Here is a 26,478-nt window from a genome sequence, read left to right as displayed (position 1 = left end):
GGACCAAGGGAATGAACAAGGTAGTGGCTTAAGAAGGTGAAGGGGACAGGGAGAAGAATATTTTGAAGAGTAATGACATGACTTGTGACTGTGTCTTGTTAAGGTGCTGAAATCTTACTACCATAAAATGAATACACATGCTCACCCAATTGCAGGCAAAGTTGTATTTATTTTTTCAGACACATTCTACAAGAGAATAGAATATCCCGTTATGAGTCTCACTTTTTGAGTAAGATACACTTGTATTTAGTTAGTTTCACTGTTGGAAAATAAATAAAATGAATTCAACTGGAAAGGTAATGTAGAATTAACTGGCTGTAGACTGCTCACACTGGTCCAAACAAGAGCAGGCTGTGGTGTGCCTGTATCTGTAAGGGGCTGTGCTTCCATCAGAACAGTCAAGCTCAGCATCCCTGAACTCATAGCTTTCTTCACGGCAGCAAAGACAAGAATTTTCCAGTTGAAAGTGATCATAATTGTATCTAAAAGAAAAATATTCAATTATAAAAATTTTAGGATAAATATTTTATTTTATTTACTTATTTATGAAAGAGAGAGAGAGAGAAAGAGAGAGAGAGAGAGAGAGGGAGGGAGAGAGAGAGAAGGAGGGAGAGGGCCTATAGCCACTGCAAATGAATTCCAGATGCATGTGCCAACATACGCATGTGTATTAAGTGGGTTCCAGGGAGTTGAACCTGGGTCCTTAGGCTTCACAGGCTAAGCCATCTCCCATACCCATGGATATCTTTTGACATTACTTTACATCAGTAGTCACATTACAATTACTTTCTTATGTGGCTTAATAGCCTTTTAAACAATGTATTCTTTTCCCAGAGCTTGCATTCTCTCCCCCTATCCCCACACACAATAAACTTCTAATGTAGTGAGACCAAAAACCAAAAAAAAAAAAAAAAAAATAAATCAACCAGGAAGACTTATAATTGCTTGAGAACATAGTATTATAAAAATGACAATAAGAAACCAGGCGTGGTGGCACATGCCTTTAATCCCAGCACTTGGGAGGCAGAGGTAAGAGGATTGCTGTGAGTTCAAGGCCATCCTAAAACTACATAGTGAATTCCAGTTCAGCCTGGGTTACAGTGAGACCCTACCCCCAAAAATTTTAGAAAATGTTAATAAGAGATTTAAAATACCCCATTCATTCAATACCAAATATAATATATTCTTAATAAATTAACTGATCTGCAAAACTATACATGAAGGAAAATAGATAATGCTAATAAACTTAAAATTCAAAACACTTTAGAAAATGTACTTCTTTGTGTAAATGCCAGTATAGTCACTGTAGGAAAATGAATACATTTTCTACAGATTTTAAGTGTGTTTAGAAACTACTTTAGAATAACTCATTGATATTTGAAATTATTCTTTTTAGTTGTCATTTCTTATTATTTTACATGCCTGTTTCATTATGTCCTGACAAGATAATATCTCTTTCATATACACTCTCCCATGCCCTGTTTGGGAAAAGTAAATCCCTGCCTATGGCTGCAAAGCTAAAGCAGAGCACACCTTCAAAGAACAACTCACCTGACAGTCCTTTTGCACTCCCCTAAGCATCTTGCCATTTCAATTTTCTTCCTGCAACCATTATACTTAATAGTCACATTTATAGGGGAAGTTCTGCAATCATTCTTACCTAAACCAAATTAGATAGGAGGCAGAAAAAAAATTAACATTTAACTGACTACCCTATATTTTCATTTTTAAATATACATTTTGCCACTCTAAAAATATATTTTATTTATTTATTTGAGAGAGAGGAAGAGGCAGATCGTGAGAAAGGGAGAATGGATACACCAGGGCCTCCAGCCACTGCAAATGAACTCCAGACACATGCGACCCCTTGTGCATCTGCCTTATGTGGGTCTTGGGGAATCGAAATGTGGTTCCTAGGCTTCACAGTCAAATGTCTTAACCACCAAGCCATTTCCCCAGCCCTACCCTCCATTTTCTTAATAAAATGAAGTACCTCAGCATACAGTGAAAGCACCTGGCTAATATTTGAATAAATATTATCTTACTGCTGCTTTTATTGCATTACAGATGAAGGAGAAATAAACCAATAGATAGGAGGGAAGAAGAGAGGGGAAGTCAAAGAAGGAGAGTGGAGAAAAATAGTTTTTTCCTAACTAGCATTTTCCTAATGATGCTTATACACATATGCTCTGATGTACCATTTTACAACACAGCTTGCTGGTGTTAGGACACAGAAAGCTAATCTTTTTCCATAAAAAAAAATCCCTTGCAAACTCTCTCTTAAAATAGGGAAGACTGCTGACTTAATAACTATAATATGCTCTATAAGAATATCAGTTGGGGCTGGAGAGATGGCTTAGTGGTTAAGCGCTTGCCTGTGAAGCCTAAGGACCCCGGTTCAAGTCTCGGTTCCCCGGGTCCCACGTTAGCCAGATGTACAAGGGGGCACACGCGTCTGGAGTTCGTTTGCAGAGGCTGGAAGCCCTGGTGCGCCCATTCTCTCTCTCTTCCTCTATCTGTCTTTCTCTCTGTGTCTGTTGCTCTCAAATCAATAAATAAAATTTTTTTTTAAAAAGAATATCAGTTGGTTAGTTTATATTATTTGTTAATTCCCTGTATCTGAAAACAATCTAGAAACATTTTATTAGTGACCTGTAATTTTTGAACAGTTTAGATATTTTTCTATATAGAGAGATTAACTTACATGTATAACAGCAATTTTTGGAATCATAGACTCTGTCTCTCTGTAAGAGTAAGAGGTAAGGAAAAAAGATAGAAAATGCCATTAGAATTTATCAATAAAACACCTGATACTTTAGTGTCTTGAAATAGCATTAAAAGTTAGGACATGGGACAGATGACATCAGACCCAGTGCCAGGGCAGGAAGAGGGAAGTGAGCAGGGTAAGAAAGCAGAGACTATTCAGACTAACACTTTTCAACAAGTAAAAAAGGAAAAACAATATTCAAAGCCTGAAAACCAATTATTCCTCACTTAATATAAGTGAAAAACACTGAAACAATGACACCAGACATTACTTTTAGTTATGATCTATACCAAAACCTCACCTAGTATTAGAGTTTTAAAATAACATTTAAAAAATATTTATTAATTATATATTTAGCTTCAGAAAGAAAATGATAATATTATGTATTCATTAAAATGAAACCCTCATCACTATTTGGGAACAGAAAAATGATTACAGCAGAGAGAAAAACAAATAATTCTGATATGTTTAATTCCAGAAAGTTTCTATTTGTTTTTCTTGTTGTTGTTGTTGGCTTTCGAGGTAGGGTCTCGCACTAGTCCAGGTTGACCTGAAATTCACTATGGAGTCTCAGGGTGGCCTTGAACTCATGGCAATCCTCCTACCTCTGCCTCCCAAGTGCTGGGATTAAAGGCATGTGCCACCACGCCCGGCAAACAAGTTTCTATTTTTATAGTAAATGATTAACCTGCATATGTGAGCTTTTGGGGAAAACAGTGTGGGTTTTCTATTTGTTAAAAAAAAAAAAAACACTAAAATGTTTTCTGTATTTATCTACTTTTGGAATAGCAGTGCATTGCATTTGACAGAGTCACCAAAAGAACTTTTCTTGATATGAAAAAATATACTTAATAGAAGGTGACATCTCTGGAGCCATCTGGCTCTGAACACAATAAATACTTTTTAAAGATTATGGAATTTACAAAACTTTCGAAATGAGAAAGCCGGTGAGCTGGGTCTGTGTTTAACATGAGCAGGGATAGTATTGTCTATTAGTAAAAGTAATGACTTACTTCTGCACACCAGGTTTGCTTTGGGCAGTCTTGAACCACTGCCACCAAGCCAGAGCTGTTACAGGAGTAGGAGAGGCATGGGTTGCTGGGGTCATGAATAGAAGCACCAATCTGCAATGTACAGATGGAGGAAAAACTGTTTGCCTTGATGTAGTTTTAATTTAACACTTAAACCAGAAAAAAAATCAATCAAATTAATAATTTGGTGACTGCCAAGAGTTACTTTTAGGCATTAGGTTAACTTTGAAGAGAAGATCATTTGTATATTACTACTTCCATGAATAAAGTCAACATTTGTTACTGAGAGCATATATTGTACAAAGACTTCCACTCTTCAAAATAAAACTCACTGACAGTCACTGTTTTACATTTTTAATATTTTTTAAAGAAAGGTTATTTTATCATAGGTAAGAAGTTCACCAATTGTTGTGCTGTAAGCTTAAAGGTAAATAAGATACATCAGTGGGGAAAATATAGAAATTAATTTTATCAACTTAGGAAAAATATAACTCCAAGATGCTTGTATGGCTAGCTCCCTTTTATAATTAGTTTTTTTTTTTTTTGAATACCCCAACCACAGTTTGAAAAACAGCATTTAATTTTGAACTGTAGGCTTCAAGACAAACTTTCTGTTCAACTTAAATTTCACTATCTCATAGGCTGTTTCATGTGTTTCCTAACAGGCACCATATTTTTAAAATAGTATTACTAAATTAAATGTATTAACATCAGGTTGAGAATTACTTGGCTTTTTTTACTGTCCAAAATGTCAAATCAGTTACCAGCATTCAGCTCTGCACAAACTGTGTTGCCAAACACACATTCACTGGGATTCTAATCCTTTAGGTCTTCCTTTTTGTCTCTGTCAGGTTGGCCATGTGATATTTCTACTTATAATAACAGTCGAATGCTATTTGCTATTTGTTGATTTTGCTGTGACAAACATGTCTTTTCAATCCAGGGGTGGCAGGTGGTGCTGATTAGTGTAAGCTCTACCACTAAGTGGCAATGACCAAGTGCACCCGTTTGAAGAAAGCATGACTGGTGTCCTGTTAAGGCTCTCTTAACTTACTCTTTGGTCTTTACCAGAGGGTTTTGGTTTGGTTTGTTTTTTAGTCATTTGTTCATATTATATGCTTAACATTGGATTTAGTCATATAATTATATCAACAAAATAGAGAAGAAAGCCTTACCTTATAATCAGTATTGTTAAATAAACATGTTCTTGGTTCTGAAAAATAAATGAGTATTTTATTCTAAACAATGTTTCTTTATTATTTATAAAAAAGTAATTGTAGATGATATTATATTAATCAACTAATTATGCTTCTCATATCTTTTAATCTATTGATTATATGAATATTTCCTAATTCTTAGTATCCCTTATTCTCAAAATGGCAAGTTGGCAAGTTTTAAGAAGTACAAATTCTGTTTTATTTATCATACTCCAATATCATGTATATCCCATATTGATACAAATAATCTCTTGCTTGTTCAAATAAGAAGAAAATGGATAGATTCAGTTCATATGAGTGATGAATGCATACCACAGTGTCCAATTTCACAGCAGGTATCATTAGATGTGAGTGTTATGAGCTTCTGATCCGCGCTGCACTTGGGTGGGGAGGGGCACTCTCTAGGCGTACATTCTACAGCGTTTGCATTAGTGCAGGTGCATTCATGGCAATTAGATGTCCATGTGTCCCCAGGCTACAAATATAAACCAAGTTTAGAATTCTAGTCAGTAAGAGTATTATCAAAGCAAATTTAGATTAAAATAGAATTCAACTTACAAATTTTTCTTCTCCCAGTGGACCATGACAGACTGTTAACATGAAATAATAAATGTTTATTAAATTTGGCCAAATATAACTATCTGATATTTATAGATAACCAGCAGATGGTCAATACTATAATTGATCCCAGGGTCTCAAAGGCACAGCATTATGGAGGATTATATACTGCCTGGAAGTGGATAAATTACATCAACTACTTCAAGCAAACAATACTGTGTGTGTGTGTGTGTGTGTGTGTGTGTGTGTGTGTGTGTGTGTGTGTAGTTCTGAATTTTAAAGTCAGCAGTAAAGAATAATCCCTGACTTCTCCTAGCAGCCAATAAATTATGTGGTTATATGTAACTTGTTATACTCTGGTTTCTCTTCAGGTCATATAAATCTTTCACCTTTTACTATGTAACTTATTTATTTATTTATGCATTTATTTAACAGAAATGGGAGAGAGAGAGAAAGAGAGAAGGGGGGGGAGGGAGAGAGAGAGAGAGAGAGAGAGAGAGAGCACATGCAAATGGCATACCAGGGTCCCTAGCTACTGCAAGGGAACTCCAGACACATGTGCCACCTTGTGCATCTGGTGTATATGGGTTCTGGGGAATTGAACCTGGGCCCTTGGACTTTGCAGGCCAGTGCCTTAACTGCTAAGCCATCTCTCCAGCCCTAACTTAATCTTTTATAAACTTCCTTATGTCTCTAATGTCCAGTAAGTCACCATGATTTGATCATGACCAAAGGCCCTTTGTCCATTACTTGAATTCCCTACCACAATTGACTTATTAACTTTTTTGTTTTATTTATTTATTTATTTGTTTGTTTATTTATTTATTTGAGAGAGAGAGAAAGAGGAAGATAGAGATAGAGAGAATGGGCATGCTAGGGCCTCTAGCTACTACAAAGAAACTCCAGATGCATGTGCTACCTTGTGCATCTGGCTTACTTAGGTGCTAGGGATCCAAACCTTGGTCCTTAGGCTTCACAAGCAAGCACCCCAACCTCCAAACCAGCCCAACTTTATTAACTTTCATTTTAATGAAAATGTTCACCTTTCTTTAAATTTAACAATAAGAAAACCCTGTCTTTACCAGAATCTCTTACTCCTCTCATTTTGTTTATATTTTTCCTCATAGGATTTTCTCCACAATGTCCTACATCAAGTGTAAGGCTCTCAGCCTTCTATCTCCATGTCAGACCTTTCTCATGAGCTACAGAAATGATTATCTCTTCACAGATATAAATCATCCTAATATATCTGTAAGGACCTCATGCTCAAAGTGTTCAAAACAGATTGTGTGATTTTGACCCTTAGAATAGTTTTGTAATAGATCAAATGATTTTTCAAATATTAGATAACAAGACAGGATCCAGGTTGATTCTTTCATACTTTGTCATCCACATACTTTGCCAAATCCTGCTTCCTCACTGTCAATTGTTTTCTCTCCTTGTTCTTGCTACAACATTACCTTATTATAACCATTGACTTAGCAACTATATTTGATTATATCTCTTCCTGATCCAATCAATTTTCTATTCCACTGGTAAAGCAATTTTAATTAGCAAGTGCTTTGATCTAAAATTCTGCTCTTATAAAATAAACACCTTATTCTAGTTTCTAAGTTCTCTCATCCTGTGATCCAAAGCCATATTCATAATTGTCTCACTTCTCTCATTTACTTGCTCTAGTGTATATATTATTACCAAATCCTATAATGAAACACCCTGGATCCCTAACACACACACACACACACACACACACACACACACACACACACACACACACACATTCTCTATATAGTACATATTTTACTTTGTATAATAAACTCTGTAATCTACCTTATATGAAAAATGCTTATTTCTCTGAAATTTTCCCTTTTCCCTGCTAAATGAGGTCAAAATAATTTTTTAGTATTTTTCTTAGTTGCTACAAAGTATATATCAAATTATCTTGAGAATACTAGGGACTCCATAAAGTTCTCTAAAGTTATTGAACTGTGATAATCCTGAATTCTTCTTGCTACAATTCAACCCTAAAAGCTTGTATTTACTAGTTTGTTACAGATTATTAAGAACTAAATATCATTATCAATTTTTGAGCAAGGTAAAAAATTATGTGAAGAAACTAGTAGGTCAACCATCTCTGAGTCATGATAAAGTACACTGCTTAGCTATAACTGTTTGTCATGACCATTATACATTTGTGGTGAAAATGCTAAATTCATTTATTCAACTTATTTTATTGTATCTTTATGACCAGTGACTTATGCTGGAGTGACCTCTGGCATTTGATGGAAAGTCACAGGAAGTGACCTCTGACATTTGATGGACAGTCATGGGAAGAATGACTCAGCCATAGGAGTGCTCTCACCTGTAGCTGGTGGAAGTATTGCTGGACACCCTGTGTGAAAACAGAGAATTCATTAGTCTCTGAAGGTTTTGGAACAGTGTCACATTGTTGGGAAAAGTATAGTTTCCTCGTACATTATTATACTGCTGAAAAGCATTGGTGACATATCTAGTCAGTCATATAGATTTATCTCCATCCATTTCCCCTTTCTACTCCTCATGACAATTGAAGTTCCATAATTGCAGAGCTTTCTTTAGACCCATTTTAATAGGAGGGGAACCTAATAAGAATAGACACACCACGCTGGGTGTGGTGGTGCACGCCTTTAATCCCAGCACTCAGGAGGCAGAGGTAGGAGGATTGCTGTGAGTTTGAGGCCATCCTGAGACTCCATAGTGAATTCCAGGTCAGCCTGGGCTAGAGTGAGATCCTAACTTGAAAAACCAATAAAAAAGAATAGACACACCAATATAATCTTAAAAAGAATTCTGATTCACTGGACAATCAGGAAATAAAGAAATGGTTGATTGAGACACATAGAAGTATAACTATAAATTACCTATTATTAATCCCTTAAAACATGTATCACATTTTATCTTCTTGAAATCTACTTCAATTTTGTTCTATGTCCTGCCCTACTGAAGCAGGAATGGGAGAAAGATAGCTTTTGATGGGAGTCAGCCAGGGACAGAGGCCTGCTCTGGTAGGAATAGAACCTGCGTTGGATCCAGTCTCATCCAAGTTGGCTATAAGCAGTAACTCAACAATTCTGTTTCTTCTTCAAATTTTCCCAGTTTAGTATACCTGGATGGACTGTTTCCCCCTGAGTCAACATCTTGAGTACACCAACCAGTCAGGTCTCTCTCTTACACATCTGAGTCTGATGATGAGGCTCATTCTGATTTGGTGAGCCCAATCACATGTATAAATCGCTTGATCCCTTTTCACTCTCCTGGCACCTGACTATCCTGATCCTTGCTTTGGAAAGCTCTCTCCCTTCTCAGCTAGGATTTTTTTTTTTCCTGTCACTCTTCTGTCTTTTTTTTTTTTTTTTTTTTTTGAGGAGGAGGAGAGTATCTTCTTCCTTATGACATACATTACCTCTCTTTCAACTCTGGTTCCTTTACTTTCTCTTAAGCCTCTCCAATGTCTTATGTTGGAGGGAACATGTGCCTTGAGCTCTGAAGCATTGCTTTCCATGCATTCATGTACCTTCTCTAGAGGCTTCTTACCTAGAGTTGTGAAGAATATTTTCTCCATCTTGCCTTCACCTTTCCGGACAAGCAAGGGAGAGAATTCCTTTCATCTCACCTTTCCTGTAAAACCCAACTCTCCCAAAAGTAAAACTCATAATTCACAATTTATCTGTTTAGAGTTCATGTTTTGTTTGCTAACTCAGATAAGAATCCAAAAGTTGGGGTCACAAGGCTGGGGATTTCCTGCATCTTTATAAAATTTAATCTCTCCCTTGAACTGCATCAGTGTCAAGTGATTTTAGAGTATCCATATATAACAAACTTTGGACAACTGAATATTCTACTAATAAGTTTAAAATTTGACTTCAAAGCTACTAAAAATAAAATTAATATTATTATATCTACTGAAAAAAACTGGCCCATTATATATAAGCAATGAAATACTTGAAAAGAAAAAAAATCTACATGTTTAGATAAAGCAATTCCAACAATTAATTTCACCAAAGTATTACTAAGAGCTAAGTAAATAAAAGTGTCTCTAACTTTTTGTTAAGGTAGTCTATGGTAGCTCCTAATTATCAACAACCTGTAAAAAACAAGAATACAAGTGAATTGGATATAAATATGTCAGAAAATCTCCCCTGATAACAAAAACTTCACAAGTTCATTAGATATAAGAGGGGTCAAAAGTCTAATCTTCTAATCTCCATTTTCTGTCAGAGTCATTTCTCTAAAACCCTCTGAGTATGTCATTCTCGTGATTATAATTTTGAAAGGGATTTTAGTTACAATAAGGATGGAGTCTAAGGTAAGTTTGGCACTATAAAATTTTGTGTTCTTTCTATTCACCTCTCTACTTAAATCTCACATGTTCATTGCCAGCATCTAGCTGATCCTTGAGCTCACCCATGTACTTACATGACTGATCTATCCCTACCTCAGCCAATATCAAACTCAATCACCTCCTTTCTGATGACACTACTAACCAGCAGAAATGACCACTGTACTCTCTCCTCCATATGGAATCATAATTTATATATATATACTTTTGGGTTAATATTAAAAATACTATAAAATAATATGAATAAGTATAATTTCTCTCCCTCCACACAAAGTATCACAGAATGGAAGGTGGTATATCTTGTCATTATATTTTGCTTTTAATGCATACTACAGAATCTAGCACATGTTAAGTATGAACAAAATATTGGTTAAGTTCGTAATGAAGTAATTGAATCTCTCCCCATACTGACCTGTTTTATTTTCAGTCTCTTGATCTTCTGTTGCTCCTATTGTAATTTCTAGGGTAGAGAAGATGACACTGAGTTTTTAAAAATTAGAATTACAAGAATACCTTGTAACTCCTGTGTGTGCATGCCTGAAATATGGCAGAGATTTATGTGCAAGCAATGCCTTATTTGAACTGGCAACTCATGCTAGTACATTTGGACTTATTCATTTTACCTGACTGATCTATGTGGGGGCCTGTTGTGGCTCTAGCTGCAACTGAAGTGGAAACTGAACAAGGAAATAAAATAGAAGATTTCAGGAACAGCAATGGCCATAATTCCCTTCTTAGAAGTATCAAATTTAGCAGGTGTGGTGGTACATCCTAAAGTTTAGGAGGACAAGGTAGGAGAACTGTAAGGTCAAGGACAGCCTAAGCTATATAGTAAGAGCCTATCTCTCTCAGAACAAGCTGCATGATCCATCTTTAGGAGAAGAGCCTAGCAGAAACCTAGTTGAACTTTAAAACTGTGTTACAAAAGGCAAATTTCCCTCATTTTCTTGGCCTTCTTTCTCATGCTTCTTTTCCAGCAACCCTCTCCCCTAAACTCAGCTCCTGGCAAATAACTAAAGTCACAATGATCTCTGAAGAGGTTTATGGCTGTTGGCACTCCAGTTCCAGGCACTTCTTTAATTCTTGTGGAAGTATGGCCGTCAAGAAAGAAGAAAATTGGTGAGTCCCATAGACTGGAGATATTTAAAATAAGCCAGTCTTTCCTCTGAGATGCTACCAAGAAAAGGTCATGTACCCCTAACTCTCACTTACCTGTGGTGGTAACTCCAGGGGCAGTGGTTGTCTCAGATGCTTTCAGGGTGGCACCTAAAGCAAGCCAGGAAGAAGTACTAAACCTTCTGTGCTGTAGACAGAGCTTTTGCTATGTCAAGCCTCTGCCACTGAAGCACGCTCAACTCCCTGCCAGAGAGATGAATTGAATTGTGATCCTATGGCCCTGGTCAGTTTTCCACACTAGGTCTTCCTCCTCTAAGTGACAAGGGTTGCAAGAGGTTTTTCACACCTGACTCTTTTGATTGGTGGAACATGGTTTTCTGGTTCTCCCATATCAGTTTTTGGGGAGAGAAAAGTTCTATGAGAGTCAAAATATGAGAAAAAATCTATCATAGCCAAGATGGCCTAATGTTGCCCTGTTTGTTTAAAATTTAGGTAGGTTTTTTTTTTTTTCTTAGATTTGGTGTTCTTTTTTAGATTATTTACTTTTTTTTTGAGATATGTAATTGTCTCCCAGTATCATGTGAGTCTGATAATTTAGGAAACGTTTTTCTCAAGGGCTAGGAAACATGTAATTACTGATTAGTGCTAGGTGTGCAGACATAAGTCTGTAACCCAGAATTTAGGAGGCTAAAGCAGAAGAATTTCTAGCTCAAGGCCAACCTGAGTTACATAGCATTATCCTATCTCAGAAAGTAAAAAAAAAAAACAACAATAAGAAAGCCAGCAAGTTATGAGGGTGATGATCCATTCCCAACACTTGAGAGTCTGGCAAAAGAATTGAGAGATCAAGATTCTAGCCTGAGTTATATGGAGCCCAGGCCATCTTGGTGATGCTTTGTTTAAAAAAATAATAATAAATAAGGAAGAAGGAAGGGGAAAAGGGAAGAAAGGGGAAGGGAGGGAACTCCATACCTTAGTCTCTCAAATTCTATGAGAAGATAGGAGCTTAACTTTAACCACATTAAGTGTTAGTTAAACACACACACACACACACACACACACACACACACACACACAACACGGGGCTGGAGGGATTGCTCAGTGGTTAGGGCACTTGCCTGCAAACTAAAGGGACATAGGTTTGATTCCCCAGGACCCATGTAAGCCAGATGCACAAGGTGGCACATGCATGGAGAGTTTGTTTGTAGTGGCTGGAGGGCCTGTTACACCCATTCTCCCTCTTTCTGTCTCTCTCTCTCTCATTATATAAGATCTTTACCCCATTTATTTACCACAGGATAAATAAAACACTTAAAATCAATTTACCTGTTGTTTTTTCAGTGAACTGTTTGTCTGATTCTTCAGGTGTGGTTCCTGATGATTGACAGTAGAAAAGTAATTTGAGTATAGTCTAATCCTTCATCACTGAGGCAACCATTAGGCAGTTAATTATCCCACTGCCTTCTCCAGAAGTGCACTCCTACTACATAGGCTAGGTACTGAAAAAAGCTGCAGGGCTGTCCACTGAAGCATGGAGTATGGCTGGAGCACCTGCCAGTCCTGAACTAGGCACTTTAGACCTAGAGTAAGGACACTATGACACTCAGTGACAGTGCTAAATAGGCCTCACTAGACTTATAGAGGAAAAAAATGAGACAAGAAAAGAAAAAAATACATTTAGGGCCAAAATCTTCCTGACTGAAAGTAAACAAAGGTGATCACCTTTGAAAACATTCACTTGCCTGAAATGGAACTTCCAGCTGTGGCAGAGACAGTTCCACTGGAACCTAGAATGGAATTACAAGTTATTTTCAAAGGCAGTAGGACACAAAGGGTACTTTTAGAACAAACTCCTTTGTCAAGTCAGGGTCATATTTGTCTTTTTCATGCTTACCTCTTTGACTTCCAGGGTCTTCACCATGCTGAGCAGTAGTCTTGGCTTCTGAAGAAAGAGAACATTCTCTTGTGTGTAAGCATATGGATTTGAATAAAAGCACAGGGAACCAAGGATTTTAATTCTCAGGCAAAGATTTCCATAGGCAGAAATTGTTCTGTTATTTCAATGAATTCAAAATTTTAGACAGAGTGCATTAACTGATCATTTTTTTTTTAAACTTGGGACTGTAACTGTTTTACTGATCTCTCAGAGAGTTTGTATAACCTCTTACACAAAAAAGTATACAAAAAGAATATCAAAGGCAGATATTCAAAGATTCTTGGGGAAGATGGAACATTGTGGAGTCCCTTCCAAGCAGCTTTCCTTCCCAGTCTGGCCACTTACCTGAGTTGGGGCTCCCAGGTGCAGCTGTGGTAGAAGAGGGGGCCCCAGGAGTGCCTAGGCAGGAGGAAAGAGACAATATCATGGCTTTCATACCCTTATAACAATATAGCCAACATCATGCCTGCCTGCATCTCTGAGATAGTAAAAGATACTCCATGCACCTATAACCAAAGGGGAGAAAATGGAGAGACAGAGCTTATATGTTTATCATGTGCCTATGCAAGACCATCAGTAAAGCAGTGACTAACATTCCTGCCCTCTAATTTTTCAAAGCTAGACCAAGGATATTTTCAGTTTACCTGTCTTACCTTTTTGTGTTCCAGGGATATCTCTAATAAAAAAAAATAGATCTACAAGTATATTTTGTATTTAAATACCTTGATGTTATTATATTCTAATGATTTTATGCTGACTATGTCACAGTGTTATACAGTATTCTTTGTAAACTTTCTGTAATTTAAAATTAGTCCAAACTGTGTGTGTGCATATGTATGTGTGTCACTTTTCTCTAATAAATCTATCAACCTGTTTTCAAACTACAACAAATAGTCAAAAGCCTAAACTTTGCATCTAATTTCATTTCTGCTGTAGTGGTGCCATTTTCTCCATAGAAAAATGTGGTTTCTTGAAAAGGAAAGAGATCTGAAATGAAGTAAGTATGAAAGAAGAGGTTTGAGCCCTGGTGGTGTTACTGCATTTAGCCAGCACAAACTGAAACTTCATGTCACCTCATAAGAAGTCAGAACAGAAGCCTCCTCTCAGGGGCAAAAGCAATGGAATGTCCAGTCTACCATAATTTTGTAGAAAATGAGGATATGTTTTAAATTCATATGGTACTTAACTGGGCCTAACTTCATATGTAAATATAATGCTTATAGAATCATGTATAAGATCAGGATATACTAACCACTGTTAGAGTTCTTATTTATTGCCTCAAGTATTATACTTTTCATGTACATGAATTTTATCATATTGGCAGATAAGGAAATAGTAGAGAATAGTAGGAACAAATGTGTCAACTTTTAAAACCATAATGAGGAAAAAATTGGCCAAAGATATAGCTAAGTAGATACTACCATAGTTTGTGTTGCCAACAAGCTCTTCTCAACATTTTTTAGTAGTTCAATTAATCTGCAATGTTTTCCATGTGCCATTTCTACCTTATAGAACACTTAGTGATAAAGTTTTAACAAGTTAATTACTTCCTTTCACTACAGTGAAAGGAATGAGGGAATTTCTTTCTCAGTAGCCCAGCTCATTCAGAGTGCCTTGGCCTGGCTGTGAAGTCTCCTTTAAGCAGAGGAAAGTAGGAGAAACAGTTGGAGCAGGTGACTTTTTGTTACTAGGTCAGGTCCCAGCTACATAGCAATTGTATTCAGAATGTGTTCTAATAAACACATAGTAGGTGCAAGTCAAGCAACTTCATCTGCTGGGCAGTTGGCTCTGAGTGCTCAGTGTTTACCTGTGGTGGTTCCACTTGCTGCATGGGAAGTTGTGGCTGCTAAGAGAAAAAGACATATCTGAAAAAGACTCAGAGAATTTGGAATAAAACTGTGATATTTTTGCCTATAAGCTTCAAAAGGGAAGACATCAATGCAAGAAATACTCAGAAAGGAGTCTTTGCCAAAGTGTGAACTCACCTGGCCTAGAACTTCCAGGGACAACTTTTTTTCCAGATTCTACCCAAGAGGTTTTTGAAAGACAAAGGGGCTGAACGTTTCATGATGGCTCACTTAATCAAAGGTGGGTCTGCATCTTAAAGAGACTTGTGCAAGCACACTTTCACTTAGTGATTCGCCTATACAGAAGTCTCTGTTGGAATGCATGGTAAAATAATGTATTTTATGCTTTCAAACTATAATGTTGATGCAAAAAAGAGAAATTATGTTTTCAGTTTGAGGTACTTCTGTTTAGGACTTGACGAAAGAAAAACTAAATGCTTCCATGCATTTGTTTGGTCTCCTGTTGCTACAGTAATCTTGGTGATTTATAGTGAAGCAGGAATAAAAAAGGTTTAACTGTATTGAAAACTTTGAATCTGACAACACTCAAATATAACTCAAATACATATATACATGAATGTGCCCCATGGCTCTGTGATCGATTTTTTTAAATTTATTTGAGAGGGAGGGAGAGAGAGAGAGAGAGAGAATGGGTGCGCCAGGGCCTTCAGCAACTGCAAAGGAACTCCAGATGCATGCACCACCCTCTGCATCTGGCTTATGTGGGTCCTGGGGAATTGATCCTCAAACTGGGGTCCTTAGGCTTCATAGGCAATGCCTAACCACTAAGCCATCTCTCCAGCCCTCTGTGATCTATTTTTTACACATACTGAAAACTTTGTGGGTTTCAGCTAAACTTCTGGTGAAATTTTTAGGTCCTATAGAGAAATCCCATCCTAGTTTTGGGGCTATCATTCTCACTTCTACAGTCAGGAGACTTTCTGTTATTTCTAATAACAAGTCTATTCTGACCCACGTATAACATAGTTCTCTTAGGAAGGAAGGTTGAGAAAAACCTAGTCCTGATGATCCCACATCATGGGCTATCAGTTGTCTTCTTACCTGTTTTGTGTCCAGTTGCTGTGGTTCCAATCTCCTCTGTGGAACCTGGGATCTCTAGGGGAAGAAACAGGAAGATGATATAGTCTGAGAATCTATAGTATTGGGAGGAGTTTTCATGTGTTATTTAATCATATCAGCTCCCAAAAAGGTACCATGAAACCTAATATTAATTCAAAGGTATTGTCTTCTTGTTAGCCTATGTGTTAGACAGTCTTGATGTGAAGGTTGTTCTGGAAAAGTCTCCAGTGGCAGCTAAAATGCAAAAATGTAAATGGAACAAGAGAGTGTTACATCTCTATGAATCTTGAAAACATCAGTGGCTCTAAAACACCAAAAGACCTTGCTAATGACTCTCAATCTCTGAAGAGAATAGTCACTAAACCACTTCCTAGCACTGCATTTTCAAGCTAAACCTGAGATGGATATATTACTGTTGAATTTCCCTTCTGCTATGAGATGAGAACAGAAGTTTAAGTCTTTGTTTCACTTCATGTCCAGAGATATGTTGCCCTGGTGTGCAGAGGGCAAGAACAAAGCAAGGTTTAAAAAGAGGGTAACTTGATCAAATACAGGGCACTTTAACAACCATTTGCCTTCATGAGGCTTTTTGGTGAATAAATTAAAAAAAATAACTAAAAACCTGTAAGTAAACAATAAAAATGAAAGAAAAGCTATAGAGAAAGAACAAACATGGTGAGTAGTGGATGCTCTAAGGACTCAAATATATGCTACATATGGTCATACCTTTGTGGAGAAAAATGCCTCTATAAGCCTGTACAATGAGGGTAACTTGGCTGAGATATTGGAAGCCATAAATTTGTGCTTAATTTGGTATGATACAATATGGACACCCCCAAAAGCAAGTCCCTCCATCATCCTACATATTATTTGTTCACTGTAGCAACATCAATAGAGAAAGGAAGATATACCCATGTGTCAGAGTGAAAAGCTTACCTTCTGCAAGTCCTGCAAAGGTGGTCCCACTGCTTCTGAGGAAAGTTGTGGTATCTGAAAGATGAAAAAATAAAAACCCTGAAGTTTTAAAGACTGAGCAAAATATGGTGGGTCTCATCCCAGGGCCTGTTTATTGCCCAAGGAGCCAGAATCTCTGACCTGTGCTAGAATGTCCACGTGCCAGAGTCGTGCCAGAAGTGGTTTTAGTAGTAGCTTAAAGAAGAAGGAACAGTGGTCACTTGGTATCCCACATAAAATGAGTATAATCTCTAAAAGATAACAAAGAGCCGGGGGTGGTGGCACACGCCTTTAATCCCAGCACTCGGGAGGCAGAGGTAGGAGGATTGCCATGAGTTCAAGGTCACCCTGAGATGACAGAGTTAATTCCAGGTCAGCCTGGACCAGAGTGAGACCCTACCTCGAAAAACCAAAAAAAAAAAAAAAAAAAAAACAACAAAAAAAATACTTTGTTTTCTCAATATACCAATATAGCCCTTATGTAAGGTTTTGTCATAGAATTTGGGCCCAAGTCACCATTTAAGTTCTAAAGGCTGGGTCTCATGATGCTCTGATGATAGGTCTTTCCAACACAAGAAATAAGGAATATTCATGTCTGCATAGTACTTACTGAAAACAAATATTGAACATTTGACAATGTGTCTACTATGAAAAAAGAGATTGAAAGACTTTCAGGCAAGACTCTGAGAAGTTATAAGAAGGACTGTTGATGGCTTTGCAGAGCTCACCTGTGGTTATTTTGACTCTTGGTGTCCTAATTTTTCCTACAGAAGTTGTGGCCTCTGAGAAGAGAGGAAAATGAGAGGTGACTGGAGAGGATATGGTAGTTCCCCTACACAGAAAACCCTGGAGGATCAATCTCATTCATGGATGGACTGTTGGGAAAGTTATGGCAGCTTATTAACCCACCTGTGTTGAACCTGCCAGGGCAACCCTAGTGCTGATTAGAAAACAAACAATCAAATTCATCATGATGATTCATGTTTGTCTCCTAGAGACCTGTCTATAGAAGGACTCTGACTATGTTTGTCATAGGGCCCCCTGACTGCTTTCCAATGATGTGAGAATCGTGTGCACTTTCTGTGACCCATATTATAACCAAGTATAATAATGTACCCAAACTGAAGCCCTTCCCCTGAAATCCCATCTATGATGGGAACAAAGTGGTTTTCTCCCAGGTTCACCTGTTACAATCCCAGTTGTTTGGCCTCCTGATGCCACAGTAGTGCCTATCATGGAATAAAAACCAAAACAAATTAACTGCCAAGAATATGGCACAAAAGGATTGATTTTTAGGTGAAAAAACATTCATATAGAATAGGACTGCTTCCAAAATTCTGATTTTCTATTAATCTCTCTAGAAATATACATTCCTCTGCTCTTCTAATGTGTGTGTGTGTGTGTGTGTGTGTGTGTGTGTGTGTTTATAGGAAATTCTCCTCATGCTATCTACAGAGCTAGCCAATTTTTAGTAAGTTAAAGCTATGAGACCAAATACTGCTATTGAAGAATCTTCTAAAATATATTCAGATGTAAGAAAATACTGAAGTAACTGAAAACTACTGTTAAGGAGTACCTCCCAACAAGCAAGCCCATGGGGAGTCACAGCCCATAGTAAAGCCCAACACTGAGGTGTTCAGCCTCAATTGCTAGGGCTCACTTCCAAGGGTGCCATCAACCTCTGCTTTTTAATGGCCTCTAAGGGAGTAAAATGATGAGTGGTGAAGTCAGTGTGATAGGTATTACTTAGTATGCACCTTTCAAGATATAAAAATCAAATTGTATGTAAGGATTAAGGCATGCTATATAGGAGCTGGCCAATAGGTTGCTGTCATGCCTGCAAGCTTCACAGCCTACAAATTTATGAGTCTAAGACCATAGATACAGAGGGAGACCCACTTGTGTTTGCAGGGGAAATACAGACCCTTTTCCTCAGCCAACCTTCTCACTCATGTATGTAGTGCAGCATGCTGAAGAAAGACTTGATAAAAATCCCAACTGCAAAGACTGAACAAGCTTACCTGCTGGAATTTCTGCATGGGTGGAATGACTGCCTCCTGTAGAAATTGTTAATTCTAAGAGAGAAAATGAGAAAGTATTCAAGATGAACTTATGGTAAGTATATACTATGCTGCTGTCAAATTTTAACACCCAAAACACCAATTTTTGCATGTTGCATATGCTTTAAGACTCACTTGTGTTGTGTCTTCCAGGTTCCACAGTTCTCAAAGAGACTATACCAGTGGCACCTAAAATGAGAAAGTGGTGATGAATTATGTCCTTGTCTGTCACTTAATTCCAATAAGAATCATCCTTTTCCATGTAATATTAAAGTCCAATCAGAGACATGCCATGCAAGAATTAATATATATTTGTCCCAAGTAACATTTATTTCCACATCAGTTTTACTGAGACAATTCTTAACCACCATGTCCATTTCTTTGAAAGAAGGTAGGAAATTTCTTTCCATATCACTTGTTATTAGTTGATTTCATGAAGATCTAGCAAAAGTCCATTTGAAGCTCATAGCAAAAAGAAGGTACTAGGCTAGAGAGATTGCTTAGTTGTTAAAGTGCTTTCCTGAAAAGCCCAAGGACACATGTCTGACTCTCCAGGTCCAATGTAAGTCAGGCATACTGTACCACAACTACACAAGGTTACACATGTGCACAAGGGGGTACACATCTCTGGAGTTTGATTGCAATGACTGGAGGCCCTGGTGTACCAATTCTCTCCCTCTCTCACTCTCACATAAAAAGAATGCACTGAAATAACTCTTCTGACTTTCTCCATTGTGCTTATGAATATAGCTAATAAGAGTAATATAGTTTCAGAAGGCTTTGAAGGAGTTACTAGGAATGAGATCAGTTCACCAGTGCTCACCTGTGGCTATTCCACTCCACGTTGTCTCACTTGCTCTGGGGAAAGTTGAAGCCTCTGAAAAACAAAGGATAAAATAGTTTATTAGAGAACATTTAAGAACTATGAAAAATATCCTATGGTATTCCTGCAAAGAGTAGCACCAAAGGAGATATCTAGGGATGGGATGGGAAGATATGTGGAATATTTCATGCCATCCTGCTAACTCACCTGTGTTGGAACTACCTGGGGAAATAGTTGTACCTAGAACAACCCCCGTGGTGGCTGAAATACAAAAAGGACTGGAGTTATCACAATGACATTTGTCTCCTGAACTCATTCTAGGGAAATCTATAGTTTTGCTATATCAAAATTCCCTTTGTCTGGTTCCTACTCTATGGCACATTGTCCCACTGTTTATCATACCATCAAAGTGATTAATGGCATCAACTGCTCTGCTTGAAGCAATATTCCCAGCATTCCATGTGGGGAAGGCAGGCCATTTTCTCCTATACTCACTCATTCCAACACAGAAGTAAAAGACAAAACAAGTTGAGTTTGCTGAGAACCTTAGACATCAAGATGAACTAATTATTAATATTGCTTCAGAGGCACAGAAACTTTTTCACATCATGCAAGGCTCATGCATTTTATCAATACTTTCCAGGATCCAACAGTTTTTACCTTCCATGAGTACCTTAGCATGAATTGTATTTTTAGGAAAAATTCCTCAGAAAAGTTGCATCAGCCATCTTATTTCAAAAGAGGTTATTGATAAGTTCTTAGAAATGTTAAATGTCAGCCAGTTGTCATGTATCACAACTTTATTCCCAGCACTCAAGGATGATGTAGGAAGAGGGCCCTGAGTTGAAGGCCAGCTTGATCTACAGAGTGAGTTCTTCATCAGCCTGGGATAGAGTAAGTCTCTCTCAAAATAACAATAAAACATTTAAATATCAAAGAAATATATTTAGCCTAAGATGCTCAATAAACCCTAGATAACTGCACAGTGGTCTGCAAGAAAGCCCACCTGCAAACTACTATAACAAGAAGTACTATTTACAGTATGCACAAATCAGGGATTGTTCATACTCACCTGTGGTCGATTCAGTTCTAGTACTGCTCCTGCCTTCTGTGACAGTTGTGGTCTCTGAGAAAATAAAAAGGAGAACCATGATGTTTGGGAGATGTGAGAAAAGTGAAACAGCTAATGGGGCAAGCAATGTTGGAGACAGAGATGTGTTTCCGATGTCTAGAAGATATTATCTGGTAATTTCTGTGCTAAAAGAAAATCAATCATCAGTAATTCTCCTTGCCCTTGGCCAACTCAGTGATAGTTTTGATATTAACTTTCTTCCAACTTCATCCTATTCAAAACATGGAAGGGAGCTCAATATTATTTTTCTTCTTTTACTTCCACTGACTTTCTTATTCTCCAACAAAAAAGAAACAAGTCTAAGTTCTTTGTACACTGGTGATATTGTGATAACTAAGGGTTTAAGAACAGACAGTTATGAGACATTCGTACCATCCCTGGTAATCGTAAGTCATTCATACTACCTGGAGTGGAGCCCGGTGAACTGCTGATCCCATGTGAAACTGTGGTGGTACCTGTTGAAATAAAACAGAGGGGCACTCAAAAGATATGCTTGTCACTTCGATATTTTAAGCATTTCCCCAATGACTAACACTCTTCTCTCAGGGAAATGAACAGAGATCTCTGCTTCATATGTTTAGATGTGTGGGAGAAAGAATGCAGAAAACAAACAAGTTACAGATAAATGTTACCACATGGTAAGCATCCTACTTCAGGTCATCATGACAAGCTCAGCAAACATAATGATGGGTAGTGTAAGCAGTCTGCTGCAGGCCAGACCTCAACCAAGCATGCAAAGAGGTAGCAACATCAAACAGGATGTAGAAGGAAGACTGACACAGAGAAATATATCTCAGATGCTTTGACAGAACTCTCCACTGGGTCAGAGGCATATACTTCCAGACAAAATGTTAACAGTCTCTGCCTGGTTCACTTTTGTACTAAATTATCTATTCTAGCACACAAAGTAAGGGATATAGTAGGACCCTGAAGCCTCATATTAACATAGCATACCTCCTGTCTCCTCTGACTGGGTGGTCCTGATGGCTGCTGTGGAACTTGTGGTGGCCTCTGAGAACAAAACAAAGGATCCTGAAGTCTGGGATATAGGGGGGTACATGGCTATCTTGGTGATAGATAGTCCCGATGACCCACTGTGAAGAACCCTGCATGCTTTCTGGCTCACCTGTGTTATAATTTCCAAACTCCAGAGACTTTATAGTAACATCAGTGATAGCTATTATAAAATAGGAGTCATGTATTATCATGACTCTCTTACCATGAACTGAGAACAAGCTAACAAGTAAATAAGCAGATTAAAATCTATATATTTAACTGACATTTCAGAAAGCTGAGTAGACTTTGTAAAGAAATTGGCTATTTGTTTATGAAAATAAGATTATATATATAATACAGGTATATTTTCTAGGGTTTTAAAGTCTTGCATATCTCTCTCTCTCTCTATCTGTCTCTCTCTTGAGAATGGGAAGTTTTATTTTCCTTTATAAAGCTTTTGGGGATTGAAGTCTTATACCATGAATATAATTAGTATAACCATTCTATCTTCAAGGATTACAGCTATCACTTTGGATTCTACTTTGGTTGCTTTTTGGCAAAAGGAGAAAAAGAAACAAAAATAGTGAGTTGGCCACATACAACATTGGTAAATACCAACTGCTCTCTGTATGTAGCCGGTGCCTGTGTTTGGCAACAAAGTGAGGCCTCTCTGCTTCTGTCCCTTACCTGTTCTGAATCCAGTGATCCTAACACCTTCTGTAGAAGTTGTAGCCACTAAGGGAGAAAATGGGACAACACTAAGTTCTGGAATTGTGGATAATGGGAAGAGATGTTTCACATTGTTTTGTCAGAGCAAATCTATGATATCATTTCCTCTTGGTGTCTGTAGAGATATTTTTAGTATCTCAACCCTATGTTAGCAATTCCCATTTGATCAAATGTGTCAGAGCCTATTCCAATGATAACTAAAACAAAGGAAAGTAATTTAATAGTATGTCTCAACTCTTCACAGAACCAAGATAATGACCTCACATGTTTATAAGATCCATTCTAAGGATGGAATGATCCTAATTATAAATCATAAGTACCCTTCTCTCATATTATCACCCAGGAATTCATATCTGTCTTGTAAATGAACATCTCTATAACTCTAGGTCTCATTCTTCTTGCTACAGTGCCATGAGCAAATATAGAGGGAAGGAATGGAATTAAAGTTCCTTCCAAATACTACTTCCTATGATACTGACATAATTAGTTATCTCAAAGCATGCAGATATGTTTCCTAAATCCACTGAGGAGAACAAAATCTAGCTTATATTGCATTTATATAATAGTACCTGTGTTGGAAGCTTCTGAACTGTTCCTGGCTTTGGGAGAAATGATGGTGGTACCTGGGAATAGAAATTCTGTAAACTTCAAATAATAACTCACTCATCCTTGGCTTTTGGGAGCCAAGATTCAGGACCCCCATTGGTGATGGGTCTAAATGAAGGCAAATTAGGAGGGATTAACAACTGGACTTGGCCTTGTGTGTTGTGTTGCCTGAGAAAATATGTTCTCAGTCTTTACATTCTACTGTTCTTTATTGAAGCCTCAAACAATGTGCTAGTGAAACCTAAGTTCTCAGGACACCACTTACCACTGGGTAGTCCCGTTCTGCTGAACTCTGTCACTGTCGTGGCCTCTGAGAGAGACAAAAGGTACTAATTAAGTAAGAACTTGCCTGACCTACTAGATTCCCTCCATGGACCCTCCTGGCTCCCGTTGTATGTGGTGAGGTACCTGTTCTATGGCTTCCAGGTTCAAGGGTTTGTTCTGAGACACTGCCAGAAGTTCCTAAAATCAGAAGTGGTTGTGCTGTGAGTTGAAGTTGTTGATTTTAAATTTGATATTTCTTTTCACATTTGTAAATTGCTCCTTTGAGCTTTCTAATATCAATAATTAGTTCACAGGTTCCCTATGTAGTCACAATAAATGGGCTTTTGATCAGAGACCTACAAGGTTTCCTAAAGGAAAGACAGATTTCTGTCAGATTACTTGATGACCCACCAAAGGTTAGTGGTAAGACCCTACTGCTGAAGACACCATATGCTGCTGTTGGCACACAACATGGACTGACATGACTGGAAGCTGGAAGAGAGTCAGTCCCCAGACAATCAGCCCATCTGGTGCCAGAAGGTGCTACATGGGTGACTGGGGTAAAATGACCAATATATGTCCAAGCAACACATGGTCTAACCTAATTAGCAACAAATAACCTGTCATGATGCTCACACAAGTGCGTAGTGGTACACAGCCATTGTGGGAAACCAACTGCTCTTGATTTGGCTAACTGATCCCCTCAGTGGAATGGGACCCATACCTGGAGCTGGGAAACAAATCAGAACCATATCCAAACATGAGCCTGCTCTCCATTATCAAGCTACCACAAATCGTAGGCTACAAGCCTGCCTACACCTATTAAATTCTCTATAAAAAAATAAGAGTTATTTCATTTGTCCAGTGCTAACTTTACTCTCCATCAGAGAATCTGCTGCTCTTTTTCAGATAGACACAGATCCTCAGGAGAGAACCACCCCATCATACCTCAAAAGGGCCCCAACTGAAACTAAGAATCATTGGCGAAACAAGCAAGGGTGCTGTTTTCTTGGTGAACCTGATACTAGCACAAAGGTGAAGGAGACCAACACAGAGAACAATTAACTCCTACCAAATCAGATATCCAGAGACACAGAGGCCCCAACACCTCATCACTGAAGCAAACCAAAAATGAACCCAACATGGCTCAGGGAAATTTTGTGGAAGAGGGGGAAGAAAGAATGTCAGAGCCACACATTGGGTCATGATATACAGAGACATTTCTACTACCCATAACTGTGAGCTAACTCCACAATGCATGACTCATATACCTCAACAAGGAGGGACCAGGGGGAGGGGGTAGGACATGGGCAAGCCTAACAGTGGTACCAACTTGCTGTATTCACTGAGTATAAGACTAATTAATAAAAAATAAATTAATTTGGGCTGGAGAGATGGCTTAGCAGTTAAGCGCTTGCCTGTGAAACCTAAGGACCCCGGTTCGAGGCTCGGTTCCCCAGGTCCCACGTTAGCCAGATGCACAAGGGGGCGCACGCATCTGGAGTTCGTTTGCAGTGGCTGGAAGCCCTGGCTCGCCCATTCTCTCTCTTTCCCTCTATGTGTCTTTCTCTCTATGTCTGTTGCTCTCAAATAAATAAATAAATAATGAACCAAAAAATAAATAAATAAATAAAATATAAAATAAATTGATTTAAAATTTTTTAAAAATATCTCTCAATCCTCTGCAGAAGGAAAATGCATATCTCATGGGAGCAAAAATTGGCCATGTAACCAATTTGTAAACCCAGAAAGCAATGAAGACACACAAGTCCATGTCCAGCTTGAACTGGCCCTCCAAAATTTTTAATCCTGAAAAATAGAATAGTCAAATGACAAAAAAAAAAAAGAAAGTAAATTGGAACTCAAATAAAGGACTAAAGGATTTAGAATTGATTTAAAGGTGAGTGTGTGGCTTCTAAAGTATGTTGATAAAAAAAAAACAAAAAACTATACATACAGTTATAATACTCAATATGGGGCCATTGGCTCTTCTTTTGTATGAAATATGTCCAAGACTAGGAAAAAGCTAATGAGAGGCATTTTGCCTACAGTAGTCCAGTGAAGACTAGTTGGCATGTGAATGGGGTGATAATGGGAATGTGTCAGAAACACAGTTGACCAGAGATAAATTTGATTGTGAAATCAAGCAGATCTGGTATTAGGCAGTTTAAAATCTCGAAACTTCAGTATTTCACCAAAAAATTAGGGAAAATAATGCCTGCATAATTAAAATGAGGCACTGGCTAACAGCCAGCTGCTATTCAAGTGTACTGAGTGTGGGATGCACAGCTGTGGGAGAATACACCAGTGGGTGAAGTATTAAAGCCAAACACTGTGTCAATTAATGAATTCTGATAAAAATGTCTGAGTACTCAGTCCTATATGGGCCATGCATATCATCTTCTCCAAGGTTCAGGGAACATTGAGAAAGAGGTGGCAGAAAGAATGTAAGAGGGAGGGAAGAGGGGTACTTTAAAACCTTCCTGTAGACTCATTATGTCATAGCAGCTGTGGTTACCTGGAGATTAGATTCATTAGCATTAGCATTCCATGATGGAGGGGAGAGAGGCTTGTGAGGCCCACCCCTCCCTGAGGAGCTAATGGTTGTTAATGATAGGGGGGAAGGAGGAGTCAGTTCCTTCAATGTTATTTCCACCATTTGTAGGTGGTAAGAAGGGGATCAGTGAGAATAGGGGTTTCATGATCAAAATATGACATTCATTTCTTAAAGTCAAACAAAATGCCTGTTTTTAGGAAGTTAATGTTCTAATGTAAATGCTAAAAGAATACAGAAGAGGTCATAGTTGACAAAACATGAGATTATGAAGAATAAACTTCTATAGTCACTATCTTTTAAAGTCATTTAGTTAAGAAAGAGATACCAGAATATAATACAATCTACACAATCATACCAATACCAATATACCAACATACCAATAGTGGGTGAAAATAACACTAATATGCTAAGAGATATACAATTATTT

At 37.9% G+C, this 26,478-nt stretch overlaps 1 protein-coding gene across 1 annotated transcript; it reads right to left on the bottom strand.

Moving 5' to 3' along the window:
- Positions 1 to 307: 307 nt before the first annotated feature.
- Positions 308 to 17,866, bottom strand: LOC123461520 (apomucin-like). Its single transcript, XM_045152209.1, has 14 exons — positions 17,842 to 17,866; positions 16,867 to 16,920; positions 15,913 to 15,966; positions 14,811 to 14,849; positions 13,349 to 13,402; positions 11,164 to 11,217; positions 10,575 to 10,628; positions 5,574 to 5,605; positions 5,328 to 5,490; positions 4,974 to 5,011; positions 3,781 to 3,891; positions 2,705 to 2,744; positions 1,552 to 1,660; positions 308 to 482 (listed from the first exon to the last, which is right to left on the bottom strand). The coding sequence occupies exons 1-14, from the start codon at positions 17,864 to 17,866 to the stop codon at positions 308 to 310; spliced, it is 1,002 nt and encodes a 333-aa protein (XP_045008144.1).
- Positions 17,867 to 26,478: the final 8,612 nt, after the last annotated feature.

Source organism: Jaculus jaculus, chromosome 6, assembly GCF_020740685.1.
Source record: "Jaculus jaculus isolate mJacJac1 chromosome 6, mJacJac1.mat.Y.cur, whole genome shotgun sequence".
Lineage (NCBI taxonomy): Eukaryota > Metazoa > Chordata > Mammalia > Rodentia > Dipodidae > Jaculus > Jaculus jaculus.
Note: the sequence above shows the minus strand (reverse complement) of the source record. Positions and strands in the feature narration are given on the sequence as shown.